Consider the following 22,153-nt stretch of genomic DNA (forward strand, 5'->3'; position numbering starts at 1 on the left):
AGGTTTACCCGTTCTTCTAATCTTTGGAGGACTTTATGGGTAATTATCTAAACATACCTAAGCATCAGCATGCCATTATTATATATAGTTTTACTAGCAGTATATGTACCAGTTCCACCCATTATTTAGTACCAACGTCAAAGACATTGTTTTAAGCAAATGTACGCAGTTGATTTATGGAGAATAAAACCATATCACAGGATCAGTGTTGTCTAGTTTGCAATGTTCAAGCAGGTTTTAAGAGCAGACACACACACACACAGAGCCTGTAACACACTTGCTCACCTGAAACTCGTCAAAACACAGGAGGCAGGTTTCATCGCTGATCTCCATGGCAACCGGTGATATGGGGTCATAGGTGAACATTTTCCCTAGCCTTCGTTTTGGCAGGCTTTGTTTCCTCCGATGGATCCCTTTAAGCAGTACACAAACGTCAGATACAACTTAAGGCACACCTGCATCGCCAACCCAAACCCAATGACAATACTGAATAAAGCGCTATAATTTCACCTGTATGCATAATGGTAGACAATTAGCACGAGGACTTCGGGACAAACAGAGAGATAAATATAGGATCTCTATCGCATGAGGAGTCAGAAGATTTCCATAAAGTCATGCGAGCCAACCTTCAGTGGTTAGCGCTGCAGAGCGGAGGGGGATTATACTAACTTTTGTGGATGTCCAACATGAAGCCATTGAAGTGGACTCTCTTCTTCTGTGCGTTTTCCACACGGGAGTAAAACATATCCATGAGCATGGTCTTCCCTGTGCCTGAAAGCGAGATGGATTAAAGAAAAAGCAATTATTCTAGACGTCTGGTAGAGATTCAGCACCACAAAAAAAATGCCATGATGATGTTTATATCTATGATAAAAAAAATGTTTCTATTAGTGATCTTACCAACATCTCCATAGATATAGAAGCCTCTGGGTGGTGGTGGTGTGGGTTCCTTCTCCTTTGGGGGTAAAAGAGGAAAAATGAGGAAATGACTGTAGTTTGTTTGTTTTCTGTGAAATCTTTGAACAGCTGCTTGTCGTCGTAAACAATAATGCATAACGGTTAATCATACATCAATAGGATTATCAAAAATGAATGCATAGATTAATTTATAGTTGAAATCACAAAACGCTATAGCTGGTGACCTAAATAAACTTATATTCATTACCATATACGACCGAATCATCGTTCAATAAACAAAGTATGCTGAGGCATTAAGCCACCACTACAGTGTGAGGTTTCACATTCTCCAGACTGGCCCACTGCAGGGGAGGAAGACAAAGGGGATCTAATCAACAAGACAAGCCAGGGTTCCCACGAAAGAAAAGCATCATCAGAGGAACAATGGGGGGATTTGTCAGACAAAACGGAGAGGACTGGATGAGGCTCCATACGAGATGGAGTGGACTTGTCTGTGCAGCCTGTTTAGCGCTGCTAATTGTGATACGGTACTGTTGCATTGAGGTGCTGCTGGAAGTCATTGTGCTGCCTGCCTCCTATCATCAAAAGGTCCCTGCTTCAAAAAAAACGTCTTCTGTGTGACCAAGCTGAGAATATCGAGTAAAGCCAAATATCTCTAAAGAGGGCCCAAGCCCAGTAAACAACTATGTCATCAGTTCAACCATGACATGGAATGATAACTTGAAGCACATTTGTATATAGGAGGACAAATGATGGATGTTATAGGTAAGGTTTAACAACAGTGTGGTTGAGGATTGTCCGTCTCTGTAACCTGGCAACGCCAAATAGCTTTGGAATTAACTCAGCACTAACACGAAAGGTCTGTCCTCCTAAAATTTAATTTAGCAACTATTTCATGGAGACGGCACTCGGCGTCCACTGCACTTGGTGTCCACCACACAAGGAGCACTTGACTCTGGTAAATCCAGACAATGGCCAATTGAAAACTAAACGAAATAACAAACTTGTTACCCATCCTCTCTCTCTGCCCTCTCCCCGCTCCTCCCCTCTACCCCCTTCATCCCTCTGTCCCTGCCTGTGCTGTGCTGGAGTGAAACACTGGAAGAGCAACAAGCCTTTCCTGTCTGCTCTGGCGTAACAGTGTGTGACTTCTCCCTGACTTCCCAAGCTGCCCTCTGGCATGGTGGGGTGATTGTCAGTGGTGGCTGGAACCCATTCTGCCACGGCAGAGTGGAGAAGGACAAGGATGTCCCTCAGCAACTCTGTCTAGCTGAGCTCTGTGGCCTTGTCTCACCTCCAGATGGACGATATAGACTGGCACATGAGTGGAAAGTTCACATGCAGGACATTGCCTGACTTTGGCTTTGACATGACTTTAGGAAAACTGCTTCTGAACATGTTTATCTTCAGCCACAGATGTCGTGCCTCTCACTTACAAGGTTAGTGGAGGGATTGTGGGAGTCTCACTCAGGTTTAACTAGTACAACCGTCCCGCTGGAGACCTACAGTGTACAGGTCTGACTTGAAGAGGGTGGTTCCCTCTAAACAATAGCCCATTGTTAGCCGACCATCCGCAAAACCACGCCACATTGGGTCAATATTAAGTCAAGTGTACTCTCCTCACAGACTTGGTCAGTTAGTGAAGACAATGGCGGCACTTTCACAGAGAGAACAGACACCAAAAGGACAGTGGTGTGACCTGATTCAAACCAGAATAATTGCATAAGTACTCCAGTCAGTGTGTGTGTGTGTGTGTGAGAGAGAGGCAGAGCAAGAAATAAGGTGCAAAAGGAGAGGGGGGCGGTGGTGTTGATAGCCTAACACCAAAGTATTTGTCAGAGTCCCGAATCAAAAGCAAAAAGGACAAGAATGGCTCAGACAATAGGGATCCCCTCATTACTGCATGGGGACGGTGAGAGAGTGAGAGGGGTGCCGGGACGGGCCCAGCGGGAGGTCTGCCCTGCTGCCTTCCAAAATCTCTGCCTAACCCTATGTGTCTGTGCCAGCCAACCAACAAAAAAAACTCCCACCACCAAATACTAGACAGTCAGCTCCCCTGACCTAAAAACAACAACAGCCCCCTACATTATGCCGTTCCAAAACTCACATGCACAATACACTTCCCAGACCCCTACCCTCCCTCTGACCTGAGCCCACCGGCCACCATCAGTGATACAACTGGAGTGCAGTGCAGTGGGCTCTGTCAAGTCCCTCCATATGTTAGATGTCAATGGGGCTTTATTACAGAATGAGTCCAGATGCCTCACCGTAAAAGGCTTTAATGAAATCCATGCTGTCGTAAACTGCCAACTGTGTCCAAAATCACTATTTTCACTTTCCAACATTTTATTCCAGTGCTAAAACTCTTTGAAATGTGTGCACATATTTAGTCCTTCAAAGTTAACACAAAGCAAAGAAACAAACTCTCCTCAGCATGCACACTAACCATTAACCCTGTTGCTTAGAGTCAAGTTTTAGCGCAAAGTGACAACTATTTAGCGAGTCCAAACGTCCCCCTAGTGTTTATTATGTACAGAATGGTGAATGAGTGATTTCAGACATTGTACCAGTCTTGAGCATGAAGGTTGATCCTTCAGCTGGAAATAGTGGCTTGACGACACAAAACCCCACTCAAAAGGTCAAGTTACTAGCTTTTTCCAGAGCTTTCAACTGTATGATATGGTCTTCAGTGAACTGGATCTGCAAACTCCACCCCCTGATGAAGACCACGACATACGGTTGAACCACCACAAAAAGCTAGTCAAAGCTTCATCCAAGCAAGTCTTGATTAAATAGGCCTGGCAGCCTTGTATTCATTGATGCAGTCTGCAAACTGAACATACAAATGCCAAATTCTCCTGCATGAACGATTACTGTGTTTATGCTTGGTGCTTGTGGCACGCAACAGATCACCTTTACAAGTCAGAGACAAGTCATTCATGTGGCAGCTTGTTGCTCTGGGAAAATTGGAGAGGGTGCGCTCAGAATGTTGTGTTTATGCACATGTTTCATTCTGGTCAGTGCAGGCGATAAAATGTAGTTAAATTAGAGTGACACATCAGGACTTGGCTTCGTGTCAGTGTGGTTAGATCTGAGGTGGTTTTGATCAGCTGTTTTTTTATTGATTTGGAGACGAATTACATGTAAAAAATGTTAAGAGTTATGAATAACCTAAATTACAAGGACAGTCACAACACGAAGAACACATGGTGTTCGACTGAAGATACCATGTATTATTATATAATACGTCCTTTACCTTGGCAGTGGATCCATCATCTTTGTGTTCAGCTTTAGTCATGTGGAGGTCTTTCTCCTGTAGATGTTCACTGTTGTCATCTTGTGAGTTTAGCCTCGGTGGAGGTGGGTTCAAATACACACTGTTACTGTAGTTCTTCAGGGTGTGCTGCAGCTGAGCCAGCTGCTGGAGGACACCTCTCTGTTGAGCGTCTTTCCTCAGGGAGCCACACTGGACGAGGCGATCGTAGTGTCCAACAGTGTCACTGAAGCCACGACTGTCTGCTGCTGGAGGCTCAGAGGAGCAGGATGATGCAGATAAACAGAATGTCCTCCAACTAGCGTAGCCTTGAAGAATCATCACAAAAATCATCTGTGTTAATTGTTAATCAACCCCTGCAAAAATGCACTGATTCTGTAAAATGAGATGAAGCCGTGATGGAACAGAGAAGGCGCTACTGTGTAATCCAGAGGTTGTGGGTAATCGAGGCTAGCCAGCAAAGTTACCAAACATGCATCAGCTGAGAGGACAGGCTGTGACACACTAAATCTGAATAGCATGAACTACAACATGACAACACTCACCCTTCCCAGTGCAGCCTGCTAATAGACGACACATTTTCTTTGAGGTCAGAACAGTGTCTTTACGTAAAAATGTTGTTGAGAATCTGACAGCTGCATGCATAGTGTAAGCCGCCATGATGGTTCAAATCGGGAAAACTTTATTGACATTCTTGGACACGTTATAAAACCGCTCTACACAATCATGTAGGTGTTTTTTTGTGTAGGTGTTTTTTTTAAACTAAGACAGGTTGAACACATTTCATCAGATTTAACAAATGCCTTGATTAAGTATTTAGATTGTAAATAATGAAAACAAACTAGGCTCAGGCAAGCTTTGGGACAATATAAATCCCTGTTTTTTTATGACTGGCTGACACATAATTGTTCATTAATAAAATTAAATATTCCAATTTTTGAAACATTTTTAAATAACTACTGTTATTTTGAGCATCAAATCCTGACTCAAGACCGTCGGACCAGACGGTTTTTTTTTTTTTTTTTTTACGTTTTTACAGTAATCACCTCACATTGCGACGTGCGATTGATCTGGATCATACAAGTAAAATGATTAAAATCATTTATATCGTTTACAGATTTTATTACTGCCAATGTATCCTCTGGCGGGCTGTAAACAAACCGAGCAGCAGGTGGCCGAGTAGTGTCAGCTGAATCTCAGCTGATCGGAAGTGCAGCCCGCTGACCTCTCAAGTTAGCGACTGTGATAGCTAGAGCGATACCGGAATCTAAACTATTTCCCTTCAACATAAAAGCCACAATTAGACTTTATAACCGTGTCAAAGAGAGAGTCGCTTGGAAAAGAATAAATATCGATATGCAGCATTATTAGATGTATAAAATTCCCGAAAACAGTGCGTCTTTTTGGAGTAGTTTTTAACGATGTGGTTCCAACGTTCACTGATTATTTTATTTTGAAGTGTAAGAAAGGAACGTAAATGTTTGAATTCTGGCCAACTTGATACTATCACTGGCTGCTAGAAGGACAGGAGAGAAATGGCTGATACCATAGCTGATACAAGAAGGCTCTTCTCAAAGCCTCAGAACTTAAATGACGCATATGGACCCCCGAGTAATTTCCTAGAGATTGATGTGAGCAACCCTGAGACCATCGGGGTCGGCAGGGGCAGATACACCACGTATGAAGTCAGACTGAAGGTGAGCCTGCAGTAACAAGTGCTAATGACGGTAGCTCTTACACTAGCTATCTAAGCTAGCAAACGTCTTTCCTGCAGTAAAAGTAAGTTATGAATCCTTGACATCAGGATTGCGACAGTCAAAAAAGACGTGCATACAATTACAGGGTCGATATTTAAATGTGTGAATGACTATCTGGGAACAGCAAGGCGTCATTTGTGATACGAGTTCATGTTAGCGAGTGCTAGCTAGCAGGCTAGCAACAAAACTAGCTAACATTGGTTAGCTAGCGTTAGCTGATCACTGACATTAAACTGCCATGTTAACGCTAGTGAATGATTCAGTTATTTCATTAGACATTATTTGATAAGTCATGGGTAAATTGTGACAACAACGTTAACAAGTACAGTTAAGTTACTACAGTTTGCTTTAAAGGCAATAGGCACGATGCTATCGCTCTGCTAGAGAAGATAATTTGTTTACATTAGCCTCAAGTGTTTTTTCCCGTTTGGCGTAACAGATGAGCTGTTTTACTAATTCACACACGTCATATTGTCTGCAAATAAGATGGATTATGTAACCTCAGCAGTAAGATAGTTAAACTATGATCAGAGAACTCCTTCAAAGAGTTAAAGCCTTCCAAGACAGTTCAGAGTTTAACTGTAGCCACACCCCATTTTCTAACTGTAAAGAACAGGCAACAGCATTGGTTAACAGACCTGACATAATTACAGGCCTGTATAACCAAATGCTCAGCTCTGTCTTTCCATGTAAGCATCATACTAATATTACTTTAGTGGGGTATGTTGTTTGGCTTAAGAGTGCCTCAGTTTGTAGCTGCCCTGCCTTGACTGATTACTCATTTCTCAAAGTAGTATACCCCAGTACTGGGCCTAAGGGGAACCTAACTCAGCGAGTCAGCTTCTCTGGAGCTGCAGACAGGATACAGGTCACTGCCTGTTCCTCTCCATTCTCACCCACCCCCACTGGACACATTTCCTTCCTCCTACTCTACTAAAGGAGTAGTTGAGATCGGGTGCTTTTCTTCTTCGAGAGACTCCTGTCACCCATTGGTAAACTAGATGATAGTTGGTCAAAATGGTTGTCTGAAGTAACGTTTTTTGTTTTTTCTAAATGCCTGTGAAATGTGGCATGTTAGACTACTGGCTTACACTGTCCAGAAGCTTGACATTGTTGTGCAATCAGTGAGTAAAGCAATGGTTAGCCAATCCTAGCTACTGCAGAATATAGATCCTGTATCATGTGTATTTTTCTCTGTTACAAACACACACACACACACATACACACACCTTCAAAGTCAAGGCCCACTCATCTTAAAAATATTAGACCACATGAATTAACACGTGGCAAATGACGATCATACTAAATTATTCAACCACTTACTCACTTGTTCTGGAGCTTTCTTATGAATCACACAATCTTCATCAGCAGATGGAGCCGTCATCGAAATATAGCTGTTCAGGCACAAGAGAACTTAGAGGTGCTCAGAACTAGGGAGGAGAATTGATAGGCTTTGATTGATGCCTTTATCGAATCTGCTTATCGGTCAGATTCTTTTTTGGTTCCCCTATTGAGTCCTCATCAATTTTCATTGTGGGGGAGAAAAGTAGGATTACTCAGGTTTTCCGTAATAGCACAACTGTTTTATTATATCTGAATGTCTGCCTAATAACATTCAAACACGTTAAAATAAATTCTAATGCTCCTCTTCTTAAAATTATATAACTTTGAAAACAAAATATAATATGAAAAGCCGCATTTACCTTTTCTTCGTCTCCCGCTTGACTCCCTCTTGTTGTCACCTGCAGCATAGACACGTGACTGACATTGTTGTTTTGAAATGCGTAAATTCCAGAAAAAACATGCCAAAGTAAAATGGAATTGATCCACTCAGGGCATACGATTCCAAAGGATCGCACAATCAGGAACCAGCTCATACTTGGAAGTACAGTTCAATGACAACATGGCAAATTCAATGTGCTGATGAAGACTTTGTGACACGGTTGAAAGCTCCAGAACATGCGGCTTAGAGGACCTTGGCTTCAGAGAGTTTTTTTTTATTCAGCTGCTGTTTTTAAGGGCAAGTTTAAATTAGGCATTGTTTCAGTTCAATGATCAGAAATAAGAGTCTTCATCCTATATGAAGCAGACACACACAAGTTGTATTAGTTTTCTGTAAAATATGATAAATAAATGAATAAATAAGAAATTATTTTCAGCATTTCACCAAAGCTTTGTGCGTTTTTAATGCGCAGGCTCTGTTGAGAGTCTGAAATTGTCAGGCATTAACTTGGCTCGTCTGATTGCCTCATTTTTCATCTTTCATTCATTCATTTCAGTTTACTGACACCCCTGTAGTTAGTGGTCTGGAGTATTTAGATTATCGAGCAGCCCCAAAGTATTTATAGTTTCCCTTTACCTTAAAGAAATGGGTTGAGGGAAGAGAAGCCGTCTCCAGGCATTAGCGTTGAATATAAGGCTACTGTACTTGATTAGCGTGTAATAATTAGCATATGCGTGTAATCAGCATTATTGTGCACCTCATAGCCCTGTGTGACCCTGCTTTGCATAAGACCACAGAATAAGTGGCGCATCCCTCACTTCTCAACAAACGTGGTGTCAACTTTGCTTTGCTTCCCTCATTCTCCTTTCTTCAGCTTTCTTTAGAAGCATTTTACTCCATCTTCAGCATGTTAAGAGCGTTAGCAACAATGCCTCAGCCAGGAATGCATAGCATATGCTTTGCTCTGTTTGTTTCTAACTTACGTATAGTGTTTAGAACTACTTTAATTTTTATCATCTAATTATGGTATACTGTTTCTGTTTATAACCCGTTCCCTTGTCTGCTGTTCTCACTGCTGTCCCGCTATCCATCTGAAATCGAGAGAGCCCTTGTGACCGCACTGAGAGAGTCTGCCTAATCCCTTCATTGAGAGAAGAGAAGAATGAAACAGGCCAGGGTGTGGGGGGAAGCTGGAGCGTTTATTCCCCATCCTTACCCCCCACCCCCCACCCATGGGAGGGCAGAAAGCCACCCCCTCACCAGCCTTCACCCCATTGCCCACTTATCCCATTTCACTCCCAGCTGTTTGCAGTCAGTTCATAGAGCAGTTGATGAAGTCCCTGTGATAACTATATATGGTTTACTGTATATTTTAAACACCAGAGCAAGAGCCTGTTGTTTGTATGGAATTGTAATGTTTCCCATGACTTTGATTTAGTGACAGCCAGCTTATGCATTTGTCCTGTGACTCACCGGTAGTGTGTGAGTGTTCATCGAGTCAGCGGTGAAGCAAATTGTCTAAAGATTGGATTATCGTTTGAGAAGCCAACTGGTCGCAGTGGCTGTGAGGCAGGTTACACAGTCACTTGTTGACAACCAGGCCTGCATTTTGTGTTTAAAATCAATGGGATCAATCCACTTCTTTTCAGTCAGGTTTTTAAAGAGGTGGAAGCTAAGTTCATAGTGAAAGGAAGCGGATATCTCATTTTGCCTGAGCAGACTTGTAATGTCCAGGGTCGTGTTGAAACAATGGATTTTTGTTCTCATCTAAATCCCTTCGTTTTAAGTGTAGTTTAATGGCGTAAAGGCTACAGGAAGCTGGGTAGGTTTGGTGTTTTTCTTTTCTGCTTCTGCGCATTTTTAATGTCCCTAATGGACAGTGTTATTCTGTATAGCCCTATCATATCACGCTAATGTTTTTTTTTGGTTGTTGCAGATTTGAGAGTACCCCCTCAAGCAGCATGGAATATTTGTTTGAACCCTCAGCAAACAGGGAGTTGGAGTTGGGGTGTGTGTGTGTGTGAGGGGGGGGAGGAGGAGGAGTTGTTGGGTATTATCAAAATTTCTTGTCTTTAGTTGGTTCCCATCTCATCCAGAGAGCACATTCAGGGGAGCGAACTTTGGGATCTCACTTTGTTTATGGATAGGACTACATAAAAGGCCTCTTATAGCTCTGTCGCTCACTCTCACTCAGTCTTCTACCCCTCCTCTTCTCTACTCCCATAGCTTCTCCCTCTCTCTTTCTTTCTCTTTTCCATTTGGGCAGTGGGGCGGGGGCCTTTTGGTCATTAATAAAATGGGGAGAGATGGGGAGTGGGTGTGCGTGTGCGGGGGGGGCTTGTCAGGCACAGTCAAGTGTAATCCAAAGTCTACAGCATCCTCTTCGACAACTATTTTAATGGAAATAGGGAACATATTGTATCAAGGCTACCATATCCTACTTGAAATGACAGTATCAAAAGTGGGAGTTGATACTATGGCAACAAAGCAGCTTTTTGCCAGCTAGGCGAGTTGGAGAGAGGGTAGGCTGTCAGGCCGCAGGGGCCGGCAAGCGAGAGAACGACTGTGAGAGTACATGGAGATCCGAGAGTAAAAGACCTATAGCCCCAACGCTTTTGTTCCCCGTCTTTTTTTTTTCCCCATTTTGCAATATGATGCAATGAGATGGTATTATGTTGCCATTTTTATGCTATTATTCTGAAAGGAGAGTATATGGGAGGGGTAAGAAGGGGGCATGGGGGAGGTTTAGGATGCGCACTCTCAAACTTGACTTAATCCATCCTGCTAAAAGCTAATGCATGGTGGCCTTGAACTACTCTCTCAGGAGATGAGTGATCTTTGTCCCCTCTCTCCCTCTTTCTCTGTCTTGCTGTTTTTAAGGGTTCTGCCTCTTTTCAACCCATTTTCAATGAGTCTAAGGTATTGTGTCCCACACATTATGAATTACATGCTCTTCCTATGGAGCGTAGATTGCACCTTGCACATCCATAATGGAAACTGAATCCAGGAGGTCTACTTTGAAGGAGGTATATCTAGCTTTGTGCACCCTCTTTTATAGACACAGCATTTTGTGTTTCTCGCCTGCTATTAATATGAGCATCAATTCTTTATTTGGCTTTCTCTGTGTTTGGAGATTTCATATTCGACCCTAGTTTTTTTTTTTCTCTCCTTCCTGTCCTTCCTCTTTTCTTTCATTCTATTCCTTAGAAAGTGACAGAGGCAAAGTGTGCCTTTTTTTTTTTTTTTTTTAGACAATTAATGAAATGCTAAGACCTGACTGGGTGTGGGCTGGTCCCATGTCCCAATCACTGCAGGGGCCAGTAAGTTGAGACACCCAGGCCCTAACCTCTAACCAGCCGTGAAGAGAACAGAGGCCAGGGAAACCTGATCTTTGACTTGTAGAGCTCTCACGCACCGCCTCTTTCTGTATGTGTGTGAGTGAAAGAGACAGAGAGAGAGAGAGTGAGTGAGACCTCTCATTTTTCAGTTTTGTCGTTTTCATTCCTCCCCTTGTCCTGCAAGGCCAATCTCTTAATCACAGGGTTTGAGAGGGCAAGAGGATTGAAAGGCCAGGTGACTTTCTTTCCTTACACTCACTGCTTGCTTCATTGTGTGAAAATGAGCGGTCCGGGGCCAACTGTGTGTGTACAAACAGGCTTGAATGCTTTGGGCTATTATATTTACGTTGTTAACTGTGTGACTGGTCAGATATACTTAACACCTGTGCGTGCATGCTTCATGTACTTCAGTATGTGCTTGCGCGTGGTTGAATGTTTTCTGTGTGTGTGTGTGTGTGTGTGTGTGTGTGTGTGTGTGTGTGTGTGTGTGTGTGTGTGTGTGTGTGTGTGCATGATGGGATTAGAGTCACGGCGGTGGCAGATTACCTGTAACTGTGATCTGTTGTGGTGGGGATTAACTTTGCGGCGCTCCATGCTGTGAGGTAACATGACGCAGCAGGGACAGACCACGGTGAGGGGAGAGTGGAGTTAATGCTAGAGCACCGGGGTGATAAAACTAAGATAATCCACTTCTCCTGTGACCTGAGAAAGAGGAGGAGTGAGGGGCTCATTGACGCCTTCACCTGGAGAGAACCTAAAATTAAGTGTGAAAGGCAAGTTTTCAGGGCCGGTGGGTCACATAAAAACATGGTGGGAAACGGGGAGTGGCAACAACTCAGCCGTTTGATTATAACCAGAGTAAGGAAATACTCCTTTTATGGCAACTGTCATCTTAATCTGGTTATTTCACTGACGTTAAGGTTCCCATCAAAGGAAATGTGACCTTATTAAAAAGAGCTATAGTCGTCAGAGGTCTTATGACTTATTTTTTGTATGTGCAAAGTCTAGTTTCCGTCTGTGTGTTGATTCTGTGCGTAGATCACAAAGGTTACAGAAAGAACTGGATACAAAATGGTTTGTTTGTTTTAAAAGAAAAAAAAAAAAAAAGGGCTGCAAGGCTAGTGGTGTTAGAAAAACAAATCTCGTGTCATGGGGTGAGAGTAGTCATTGCTAACACAGAAGTTCTGGCCTAATTAACTAAGAGTAACAGATTTTGAAAGCAGGTAGTTTCACACGTGAGGATAATGTAATTATCAGCTGTTAAAACGCAAACAAACAAAGCACAAGGAAAGAAAATAACAGTACAACACAGGTGTTATTAAAGATATGACATAACATTATCTTTTCAGTGCTTCACGCTTCATTGGTAGTAGGTTTCTCTCTGGCACACACTCACACTCACGGTATCTGTTTCTCACACACACACACACACACACTTACGAATGCATCTCACTTTTAAGCTTTCTCTGCCTTTCTTTACCTGCACAGTTGAAGACATGGCTGTCTAAGCTGTTTTAGCTCCAGCAGACGTCCTTTGAATTCATTCATGTTTCAGCTTCTTGGTTGCCATTTAGTTAAGTTTGCTCTTTCTCCCCTTATTATATATTTTGTCAATTGCTCAACCACTCACTGTGGTGATGATCAGTCAAGATCCGGTTGTGAAATTTAAGACGGACCATGTGCAATATTAAACATAGGCCTAGTTATTGCTATTTGATATGTGTTGAAGCATATTTAACCTGAGCAAATTAATAATAATAATTACTCATAATAATAATATGAGTATAAGAAATCTGAGCCTACCATGATAGTGTTTGTGCTAAAATGCACTAAATTTCAATACTGAATTCACCAAAGAATTTCCTGCCATTTTTCTTATTTTAGATTGGACCTGTTTTGTGGACATAAATTGTCAATTTCTAAACTAGGATTATTGGGATGGTGGGTTACACCTAATCACCTGAAACAAGCTATGTCAGCAAAATGATCTTATAAGATAATAAAGAACAGTCTGCTGCTTGGAAAAACTAACTCAAAGTGTCAAACCAATTCATAAATACTTCAACTCAAGTAAAACATTGTATTTTTACACAGTGTTTTACTTGTTGAAACTACAAGTTTCCACTTTATTAGGTACACCTAGCTGAAACTAATGCAGTCCAATACAGTAGTTGAATACAGATGATTCTTTTTCTCCTTTATTTTCTGTCCTTGCGACTGAAGTAGCCCCTGTTTTAGTGACACACTCCATGTTGTGTCTTGGCTGGTCTAAGTCCTTCTCCTGTTCAGAGTTGCCCTGCTCTGTGTCACATTCACTCTCCTCCATGTTTGTTTTCGGTGCCTTGATGCAAATTTCCTGCCTGCATCTGCTTATATTTGTTTATACTGCACTAGTGTTAGCTAGGTGTTCCTAATAACATGGCAGATGAGTGTATATTGCGATTAGTCTTTTAATGATTTCCCTTTTAATTATTTGTTTTAAACATGAAATCACACTTATGTCAGCTGACCAGCATTATCGTCGTTATCAAGATTTTGTCAAACGAGTTTGCGCCTTCCCTCCAAATGTGGAAGCGATCGATAATTTTGAAGACGAAGGAGGACAGAGCCTGCGTTTTCCCCATTGAAACTCACGAGGAGTCTCAAGGGCAGAAAATCTGACTTATTATCGCAGAGCAGGGGAAATAAAGAGGGAAAAGACTGAAAGGGAGAACCCATGAGAGCGAAAAGACCACTCCTGCTCTCCCTCCTCTTCAATTAGTCCTGCACAGACCAGATGAAGCCCCCATCCTCTCTAGTTTTTCCGCTCTTCCTTCATGACCACTTACACCCCCTCCTTTCTCTTTTGTTCAGCCATTTACTCAGCCTTCTAGTTAACTCTCCATCCCCTTTACTGCACACACAGTCAGTCATTTGCTCATCGATCAGTTTGCTGCTCACACTGTATACATGGTGCACCTACTTGCTCAATTGCTTTGCTGACCTTCTGTGAATGTGGCCTGCCATTGAAATGCTCATTCACTCCCTCCTTATTTGTACATTGTCATGGGATGGCCATGTGCTGTCAGGAATAGTGAAGAGGTTTGGCATTGTGCTGTAATGTGCTGTTTGCTCAATGTTCTCTGTCAATGTCAAAACATCTGCTCTTTTTAATATGAAATTCACTCTCAAGTGCTTGTCAACAGCAACTTGGAATTATGCAGACATCTGTGCATTGCCGTACACGAACTCACATACACAAAAATGGCAAAACATCCTGAGTGCAATAGACCTTGGGGAGCAAAACATAAGTGAACTTTTCTTTTTTGCCTGGAGGCCAGTTTAAAATTTTCTATTCAGTTTGGTTTATTTTAAAGGAGGAGAGTTAGTTTTATTTGTTCTGTCTCCTCCTTTTTTCCTTTATTTAAGTCACAGTAGATGACACATGGCTGTGCCCTAAACCAATGCGATCTGCAACCTGTTCACTCTTTTTTTTTTTTTGTTAGCTATTTGTGCTCTTCCCACAGGAACTATAACCCCTGATTTGTTGGTAGTTGTATGTTATAAGTCTGCAGCTCAAATTTGCTTTTAAATCTTGCTCAAGGTGTTTTAACTTAACCGTCGCAACAATACTCAGACATTATTGGTTAAGTCTCTGGTGAAATTAACCGTATTGGTGGTAATACTGATTACCCAAAACTAACTTTATTTTAGTAGCTCAAGTTGTTTGTGCTAATACATGCCAAAGTATGATTCTTTTCTGAATCCATCTTTCAATCGTTTGCTTAGAAAATAGCACCCATCACAATTTCCCATGGCCCAAGGTTACGTGTCTAAATTGCGTGTTTTGTCTAACAACAACAATTGATGTTTTTCAATTTTGATTTAGAAAAAATATTGATTATCAAAGTAGTCTCTGATTAATTTTCTGTTGATGGAAGAATCGATTAGTTGTTTCATCTCTAACTGGAAGTATCTATGCTAAATTGTTTTCATTCTGGTGTATTATCACTTCCATAAAATGGCCATCATGCGTTAAAAGAAAACATTGCAATGCAAGAAAAAACTACGCTGTATACATATCATTCAAGGATACAAACGCATATATGTCGAATGAACAGAGCTACCTGAAGTCTGGGGGCAAAATGCAACAGTGTAATATCATATAAACGTGTGACAAAGGCCTGTGATACATGCATGAATAAATAGGATCAGATCAATAAGAGATGGACAAATAACATGAATCCAGTGTTTGGGAGTTAACTGCATGATGCTGGGTTATGCCCTCAGTGTGTAAGGGATAATGTACAGTGAGCTGGTCATTATTGCAAAATGAACCCCGACGGGGTGATGAACAACAATTGCTGTACATTATTCCCGATATTACTTGTTTTTGCACTACAGAAATCAATAATTTGACATAAAATATTGATTCAAAAATGATTTTATTGATTTAAAAATGATTGTATTGCTTTCAATATCAGAACTGCGTCTGTAGAAACGTTCTGTTACACTGAAATAACAGACCGTAGAATGCCTTAATTGACCAATCAGAGTCGAGTACTCAACAAAGCTGTGTAATAACCAACAATATTCTCTCCTGAAAACACGCTCAGGCTGCCCAAGACATGGCGTACCTGCCCAGAGGAGTGTACAACTAAATGAGATTAATGGGCTAGCGAGATACGTTGAGCCTTAAGAGTTTTAAAAGAGTGTTCAACGTCTTTAGTGTCGCTCTTGTAACCTAGCTTGATTGCTGTGGTAACTTGTGATGTAGTTGAACTTCTCATCTGAGAATTACGTAGATGATTGGTTGCTCTTTCTGCTAACATTGGATCGTGAGAGTTAGCATAGCTTGTCAAAAGATGGCGTGACCACAGTAACGCAGCTGAGTCAGTGCGATGGAATTTTGGAATCTCGCATTCATTTGTTTAAAGTAAAGTCTTCTCCGATTCGATATCATCATCAGAGTGCAATAATGTTTCCTAAAAAGATATAAAACACATAACCTACAGAGCTAAGGATTTTGAAAGTTGAAACCTTTCAAAATACCTGCTGCTCAAAATGAGCCGCACAGTGCAGGGTGAGAGTGGCGTGTTCACAGACAGACTGCCTCTCTCTCTCTCTCTCTCTCTCTCTCTCTCTCTGTTATATCATTGGGAATTAAATGCGTTTGTGTTTTAGAGTTTCTCAGACAAAACCAGAAATTACAAAAACGCCAACTTGGGCTCATAGAAAATGTGACTAGCTAGCTTAATTAATAAATTATTAATAGATTCAGTCCCACATACACTTCAGTACATGAACAAACAACTGACTGGATTTTAAAGCACTTCCTACATGTTTGTTCACAGAAACGAGGATAATGTCTGCCATTTCATTCTTCCATTTGCGTTACAACTGCAAGGTTTAAGGAAAATTGTTCAGTAAATCAAGGCAACAGTAAGAAGTGACCCTGTAACTATTTGTTTTGTGTGTGTGTCCACAGACCAACCTACCTATCTTCAAGCTGAAGGAGTCGTGTGTACGGAGGCGGTACAGCGACTTTGAGTGGCTCAGAGCGGAGCTGGAGAGGGAGAGCAAGGTGAGCTGTTTAGGTGAACTCAACACAAAGGCTCTTGAGTACTTTGGTTTATCAAACCAGCATAAAACATCAGCCACATCTGCAGTGGTTCTGTATGGGAGAGAAAGTTGTTTAAAAAAAATCTTTCTTGCCTTCGCAGTATGTTACAGATTTGGCATCTAAAAATGTTTATCATACAGCTCACAGTCACTGCAGGATTTTGTGAGCTGGGTGAATTGTATGTACTGAAATTCTCATTAAAAACTTATTTATGCCTGTTTAATTGCTGCTGTATGATTTTCTGTGGGCGCTCTTTCATGTCAGGTGGTAGTCCCACCTCTCCCAGGAAAAGCTCTTATCCGGCAGCTTCCGTTTCGAGGGGATGATGGGATATTTGATGACTCTTTCATCGAGGAGCGGAGACAGGGTCTGGAGCAGTTTCTTAACAAGTAAGCCTTTCCGCACCTTCTCAGTCTTTCTCCGTTCCTCCACCACTTTGAGGTTAAAACAATTTATTCTTTACAATTCATACATTCTTCTTTGTGGACACAGTTGTTTGCAGCTTCTTCCTTTGTAAGGTATTATTTTAACGGTGGAGAGCAATGACACACACTGTGCAATAAGTAGATTCAACTTTTTCACTTCTCTTCATATTGTTAACAAAGTGAACCGGGAGAGGCAGAAGGGTCTTTTTCTCACTATCCTTCTTAATTCTCTTTCATAATTACCTCGCAAAGGACACGCACAACTAAAGAGGACTCAAGTGCGCACCCCCACAACATAATTTTTCCCACATTTGTTTTATTGTTGATGTGTAATTTATGATAATTGCAGCTCAAATTACAGCACGTGGTTCGGTGGGATGGTGTGTGCACCTCTGCTTATTTTTGATCCAGCATGTCCCCATTTTCAGCTGTGGAACAATAAAAGTTACAGTGTGATTGTAATTATTTGCTTTGATTGCAGACTTGGCCATTATCTTTGTTTCATGTGCAAATGCATCAATGTTTCCTGTTGGAATATTAAGTGCGCAAAGACAGTTGAGAAAATTAAAATCCATAAATATGTTGGTTTTTTTTTTTTTAACAAAGATGAGAATGTGTTTGCAATTAAGATTTTTTCCCCCCTTGCTTCCTATGAATGAAACGCCGCTGTTGATCATATCATTGTTCAGACTTAATACTGGACGACGTGGCTGGCATTGTTTAATCTGTGATTGAGAGCATTGTGAAGAGGAAATCTTTTGGAACGGTAAACGTGATTGTCGCTGTGAAACAAGTGAGAAGGAGGAGAGAAGATAACCGTCACTTTTTGATTAGGCTAGTCAAATAATTCATGCGCCCAGTAAAGAAGAAGGGCTTACATCCCCACTTCAGAAAGCAGATTTTAACCTTGTCCCAAGCGTCAACATTTCCAAAACCTATTAAACACAGTTTGTTGAAGACAGGCTTGACCTCTCCAGTGATTGCCCTAGTATTTGACCTGTGAATGCCTCCCGGGCGGCTTAATTTGTCTAAAATATTTCCCGTTAGAGGTTAAGTTGTACTGATATGCACATGTTGATCTGATCTAAGAGAAATTTAGCGTTTGAAAAATTGGATGTTTTAGGGTCTCAGGTGCACCGGCTCATTCTAGTTAAGTTCCTTTGTGTCATCTGAGGGGAAGTCAGAGAAGCTTGATGTCAGAGTGGCTTTAACAGAGCAAAACACAGTCCTCAGTACAGACCTATTTAAGTAAATCATACAGAATATATGTTAATGAGAAAACACGTTCACCAAAAAAAGAAAAACCTTATATACCTTTACTCGTGTGCTTTTAATAGAACTTTCCCACCTGCTCCCCCAAACCGGCATTTCACATGTTAATGGAGCTGCATAGTCAAGAAGTTGGACAAAAGAAACTTCTGTATCTTTTATTCTGGGTTTTAATTGACACTCATTAAGTCAGTCTACTGCTGTAAATTAAGAAGAGCTTGTGACCACAAGCACACATCCACAAACCAATGTGTGTAAATGTTGCATAAATGCACCATAGTTACGTGGCCAATGTAAAGAGTGATGGCCATCGCTGTTGGTGAAACCTGCAGTGGTCCCTCTACCAGTAGTCTGTACGTATGGTCAGTTTTCAAAATGTCATGAAGCCTCTTCATCAGTGACTCTTCTGAGACCATCATACAGACGGAGTTTTATCCTTATCATCATTAAATAGGTTTATTAGTGGGATATTGATTACCGATTATTGACACTTTTTGCAGAGCTTGTTAAAGCCTGCCGGTTAAGATGAATACAATGTGATCGACGTCCAATCGGAGACCTTTTGTGCACAACATCTCCCCACATTTCCTGTTTATCGATGGGTCCCAAATCCAAAAAACATACTCTAAACAAGTCTATGTGCATACTAAAAACCCCACAGGTTTATTTTCATTTAGCAGTTTGTGCCTTCGCTATAGAGACCGTAGAGAGGTGACAGGAATTTAGAGGAGACAGAGATGCAACGAAGGTCCGCAACTGGACTCCAACAGCGCTTTAAACCCCTAGGATAACAGGATGCTGCAAACCCTTTATTTTTGAGTGTGTGGTTCATGGACATTACTCTCACACGGTACTTTGTGTAAAGAAAATGGAGAAGATTAAGACAAATTTGGTGAATTTTAGAAACTCCTGAGAAAATAAAAATCACCAATTTTTTTTGGGAGAAACATTAATTGGTGTTCTAGAGTCCCAGTTTGATTGATGTCTGAGTTTTGTATAATTTTCGGTTAATGTAAAACACTTACATGTGTTCATTTATTGTGTACTAACTGCAAAAACAGCACTATAATGACGCATATGAAGTACATACTAAACATTTAGTGTGTAATATGGGAGTAGGACATAGAAAATATCTAGACTGTCAGCTGTTAAATAAAAGTGAACAAGCCAAAAATAAAGATTATCTTTTTAAGGGCCTAAAACACTGAAAATGTTAACTGACCTCTTGCCTCACCTCTGACCCATAACAAATGGTTCTTAAACTTCCAGTTAACTACCAGTTCGGCTCAAACCTTTCAGTTTGTCAATCTCTGCCCGTTCTGTCTGTCCATGTGTGTCCTTCTGTGCAAAGGTACACTCATGTCTCTGTCATTTCCTTGTCATGGAGCTTTGTCTTTGAACAGCTGCGGGTTTTAAAGCTGCCTTTTGCTCTTGTGTGTTTCAGAGTGGCAGGTCACCCTCTAGCTCAGAACGAACGATGCCTGCACATGTTTCTACAGGACGAGTCTGTGGACAAGAGCTACACCCCATCCAAAATCAGACAAGCCTAAAAAGCCCCGCTTGGCCCGACAACCCAAAGCTCTCTTCACTGCTCCAGGTTTCTCTCAGACGATAAACATTTCAATGACAACTTCCCTTCCCTGCGCCCCCCCAAAGTAATATTGTTCACTGCCTCTTTTAGTTTAATTAGTGACCCTGATCGGTGTTTGTTTTCACCTTCTAATTGGAGTCAAGAATGTTCGACACATAACTGTGGTTGAAAGTAATTTATAGTAATTTCTCTATGTCTGGAAATGCCACTAACATGGATATATTATGTATTTATCATTTAGCTATGTCATGAATATATTCATTTATATAGTAACACTGAATGAGCGTTCTATGTATGCAAAGCTCTTGTAAAAAAAACCACAGCATTTCCCATCATATATATCCAATATTGGCATGTTGGTCACCATAACTAGCAACTAAACACACACACACATGCACACACACACACACATGCACATATATTTGATGGGCCTTGACTTTCAAACCACGCTTAGTTGGTCCTCTCTTGAAGAGGAAGCGAGTGTGTGTGTGTGTGTCTACCAACCAGCACCTGCCCAGTTATCACAGTGATTTTCTAGCAAGAAAGAAGTAATTTACACAGAGGGAACTGCAGTATTTCTACTGGCTATATGCATTTTGAGATTTGTATACTGCTGTGCCATTTTTGTTTATTTTGAAGATTTTCCAATAAAATAGGTGAAATGTCTTCACGCATAATTACATTTGTTGATTTGGACTGTTGACCCGTCGAACACTCCTCATCTGATAGTCTGCTAGGTGCTGCAAGCAGCCACGACCTTTACAGCTACCTCACATGTATAATTACATTTATTATTCAATAAATACATAATCTATCATCTTCATTACAAAACAGAGTAGGCCTATGGCTAAGCAGAGGTTTATAACAGTCCTGAGGTTTTATTTCGAATAGAACATTTCTAAAGGGAAACCGTTAACGCTTCAAATATGGGTGAAAAACACAAGTTTAACTAATGCATAACTTGTGATCATTTAATGATTTAACGCAGGATGTATCATGATCAAATCGCTATGAGTTCATGTGATTCATGGATCACCAATAAATGATCATACATTCATTCACTTAGATTGCCATTGAATGACCTTGAATGCAGTTAAATAGCATTACCTGTGCATTTGATCATTCACTCTGAAAGCACAGCGGTTCTTCTTTATACTCTGAATTTGCATCAATTCGCGTCATTTCTGAATTGGTGTCACATGACTTTACATGAGAGGGCACATCCAGGTAACCTGTAAGAAACTGTGACGTCACACTTAGTGTGCTAGGCCTGTGGCCCCTCTGTTGGCCTTAACATGTGCGTCCATTGTACTAAAGCTTGTACATGTGACACAGAGCAGGAAAAGTTTGCATCCAACTACCAGTTTGATGACTTCAGTTTGAGAACAGCTGCTGTTCAGCTTTCAGAGAGACTCATCAAATTGGCCTTTTTTTAGGCCAATTTTTTAGGTATATAAATGAATATACGCACCAATCTTAAATGAGCAGTGGTTATTTGATGCATTGTTAGCAAATGGAGAAGTCATGATATATCCCACCTTAAATCATCCTGAGTCTTACATTAGTTATTAATCGCTTAGGCAACTGTTTTGTACCCTTATCATACAGTGTTACTGTAAAATCTTCTGTAATTGTACTAAACATTGACAACAAAATTAGATCTGAGAAAAGCATCACTGTTATTGTCAATGATGTGTAGTATGAACAAGTTTGAAAACTGCAGCTGAAAGCTTTACACCTACTTTATCTGAAAGCAGTTTAATTCAATGTCTTTTATTCTCTCGGTTACAACTCTAAATAGTTATAACTCCAAATATTTACAACAGAATAAAAGCATCACAGGCCACAAAAAAAAAAAACATTTTTCCAAGTGCTGAATATTATTTTATCCAGTGTTAGTGTCTAACTTCACAAAGTCGACCTAAACTTTTAAACTTTTGATGCTGCGCCTCGAACAGGACACACCAACACGAACAGGACAGTAACCACTTAGATACAAACACCAACTTCAGATGAATGTAGTTTTACAGTCAGGAGGCAATGCAAGCACGTCCTTTAAAAGGACTCTTCCTCTTCCTCGTTGCCCCGTGCGTTTGGTTTCAGCACCGGATCGAGGGACAGCGATTCACATCCCCCATCAGGCTTGCGTCATCTTTTTTTTGGTTTCCTCCGTTGGGGTTGAACACGGCAAGAAAAGACTGAATTGGTCGTCAAGCTCATTGGTCTCACAGACACTCAAGAAAAAAACTTCTTAAT

The 22,153-nt window shown here is 41.1% G+C and overlaps 2 protein-coding genes across 2 annotated transcripts in view; one reads left to right on the forward strand and one right to left on the reverse strand.

Moving 5' to 3' along the window:
* The window catches only part of afg1lb (AFG1 like ATPase b), a 32,772-nt gene extending 27,920 nt beyond the window's left edge, over positions 1 to 4,852 (reverse strand). The window contains exons 1-5 of the mRNA XM_070849448.1: positions 4,738 to 4,852; positions 4,175 to 4,500; positions 901 to 955; positions 670 to 771; positions 286 to 413 (exon numbers count right to left, since the gene is read on the reverse strand). Coding sequence (XP_070705549.1) covers positions 286 to 413; positions 670 to 771; positions 901 to 955; positions 4,175 to 4,500; positions 4,738 to 4,852 — 726 coding nt within the window. The remainder of the gene's footprint in view (positions 1 to 285; positions 414 to 669; positions 772 to 900; positions 956 to 4,174; positions 4,501 to 4,737) is intronic.
* Positions 4,853 to 5,697: 845 nt separating this feature from the next.
* Positions 5,698 to 20,563, forward strand: snx3 (sorting nexin 3). Its single transcript, XM_070849116.1, has 4 exons — positions 5,698 to 5,889; positions 16,478 to 16,573; positions 16,877 to 17,001; positions 19,751 to 20,563. The coding sequence occupies exons 1-4, from the start codon at positions 5,728 to 5,730 to the stop codon at positions 19,854 to 19,856; spliced, it is 489 nt and encodes a 162-aa protein (XP_070705217.1). The 5' UTR covers positions 5,698 to 5,727; the 3' UTR covers positions 19,857 to 20,563.
* Positions 20,564 to 22,153: the final 1,590 nt, after the last annotated feature.

The sequence above is a fragment of the Pempheris klunzingeri genome, chromosome 18 (genome assembly GCF_042242105.1).
Source record: "Pempheris klunzingeri isolate RE-2024b chromosome 18, fPemKlu1.hap1, whole genome shotgun sequence".
In the NCBI taxonomy this organism is placed as follows: Eukaryota; Metazoa; Chordata; class Actinopteri; order Acropomatiformes; family Pempheridae; genus Pempheris; species Pempheris klunzingeri.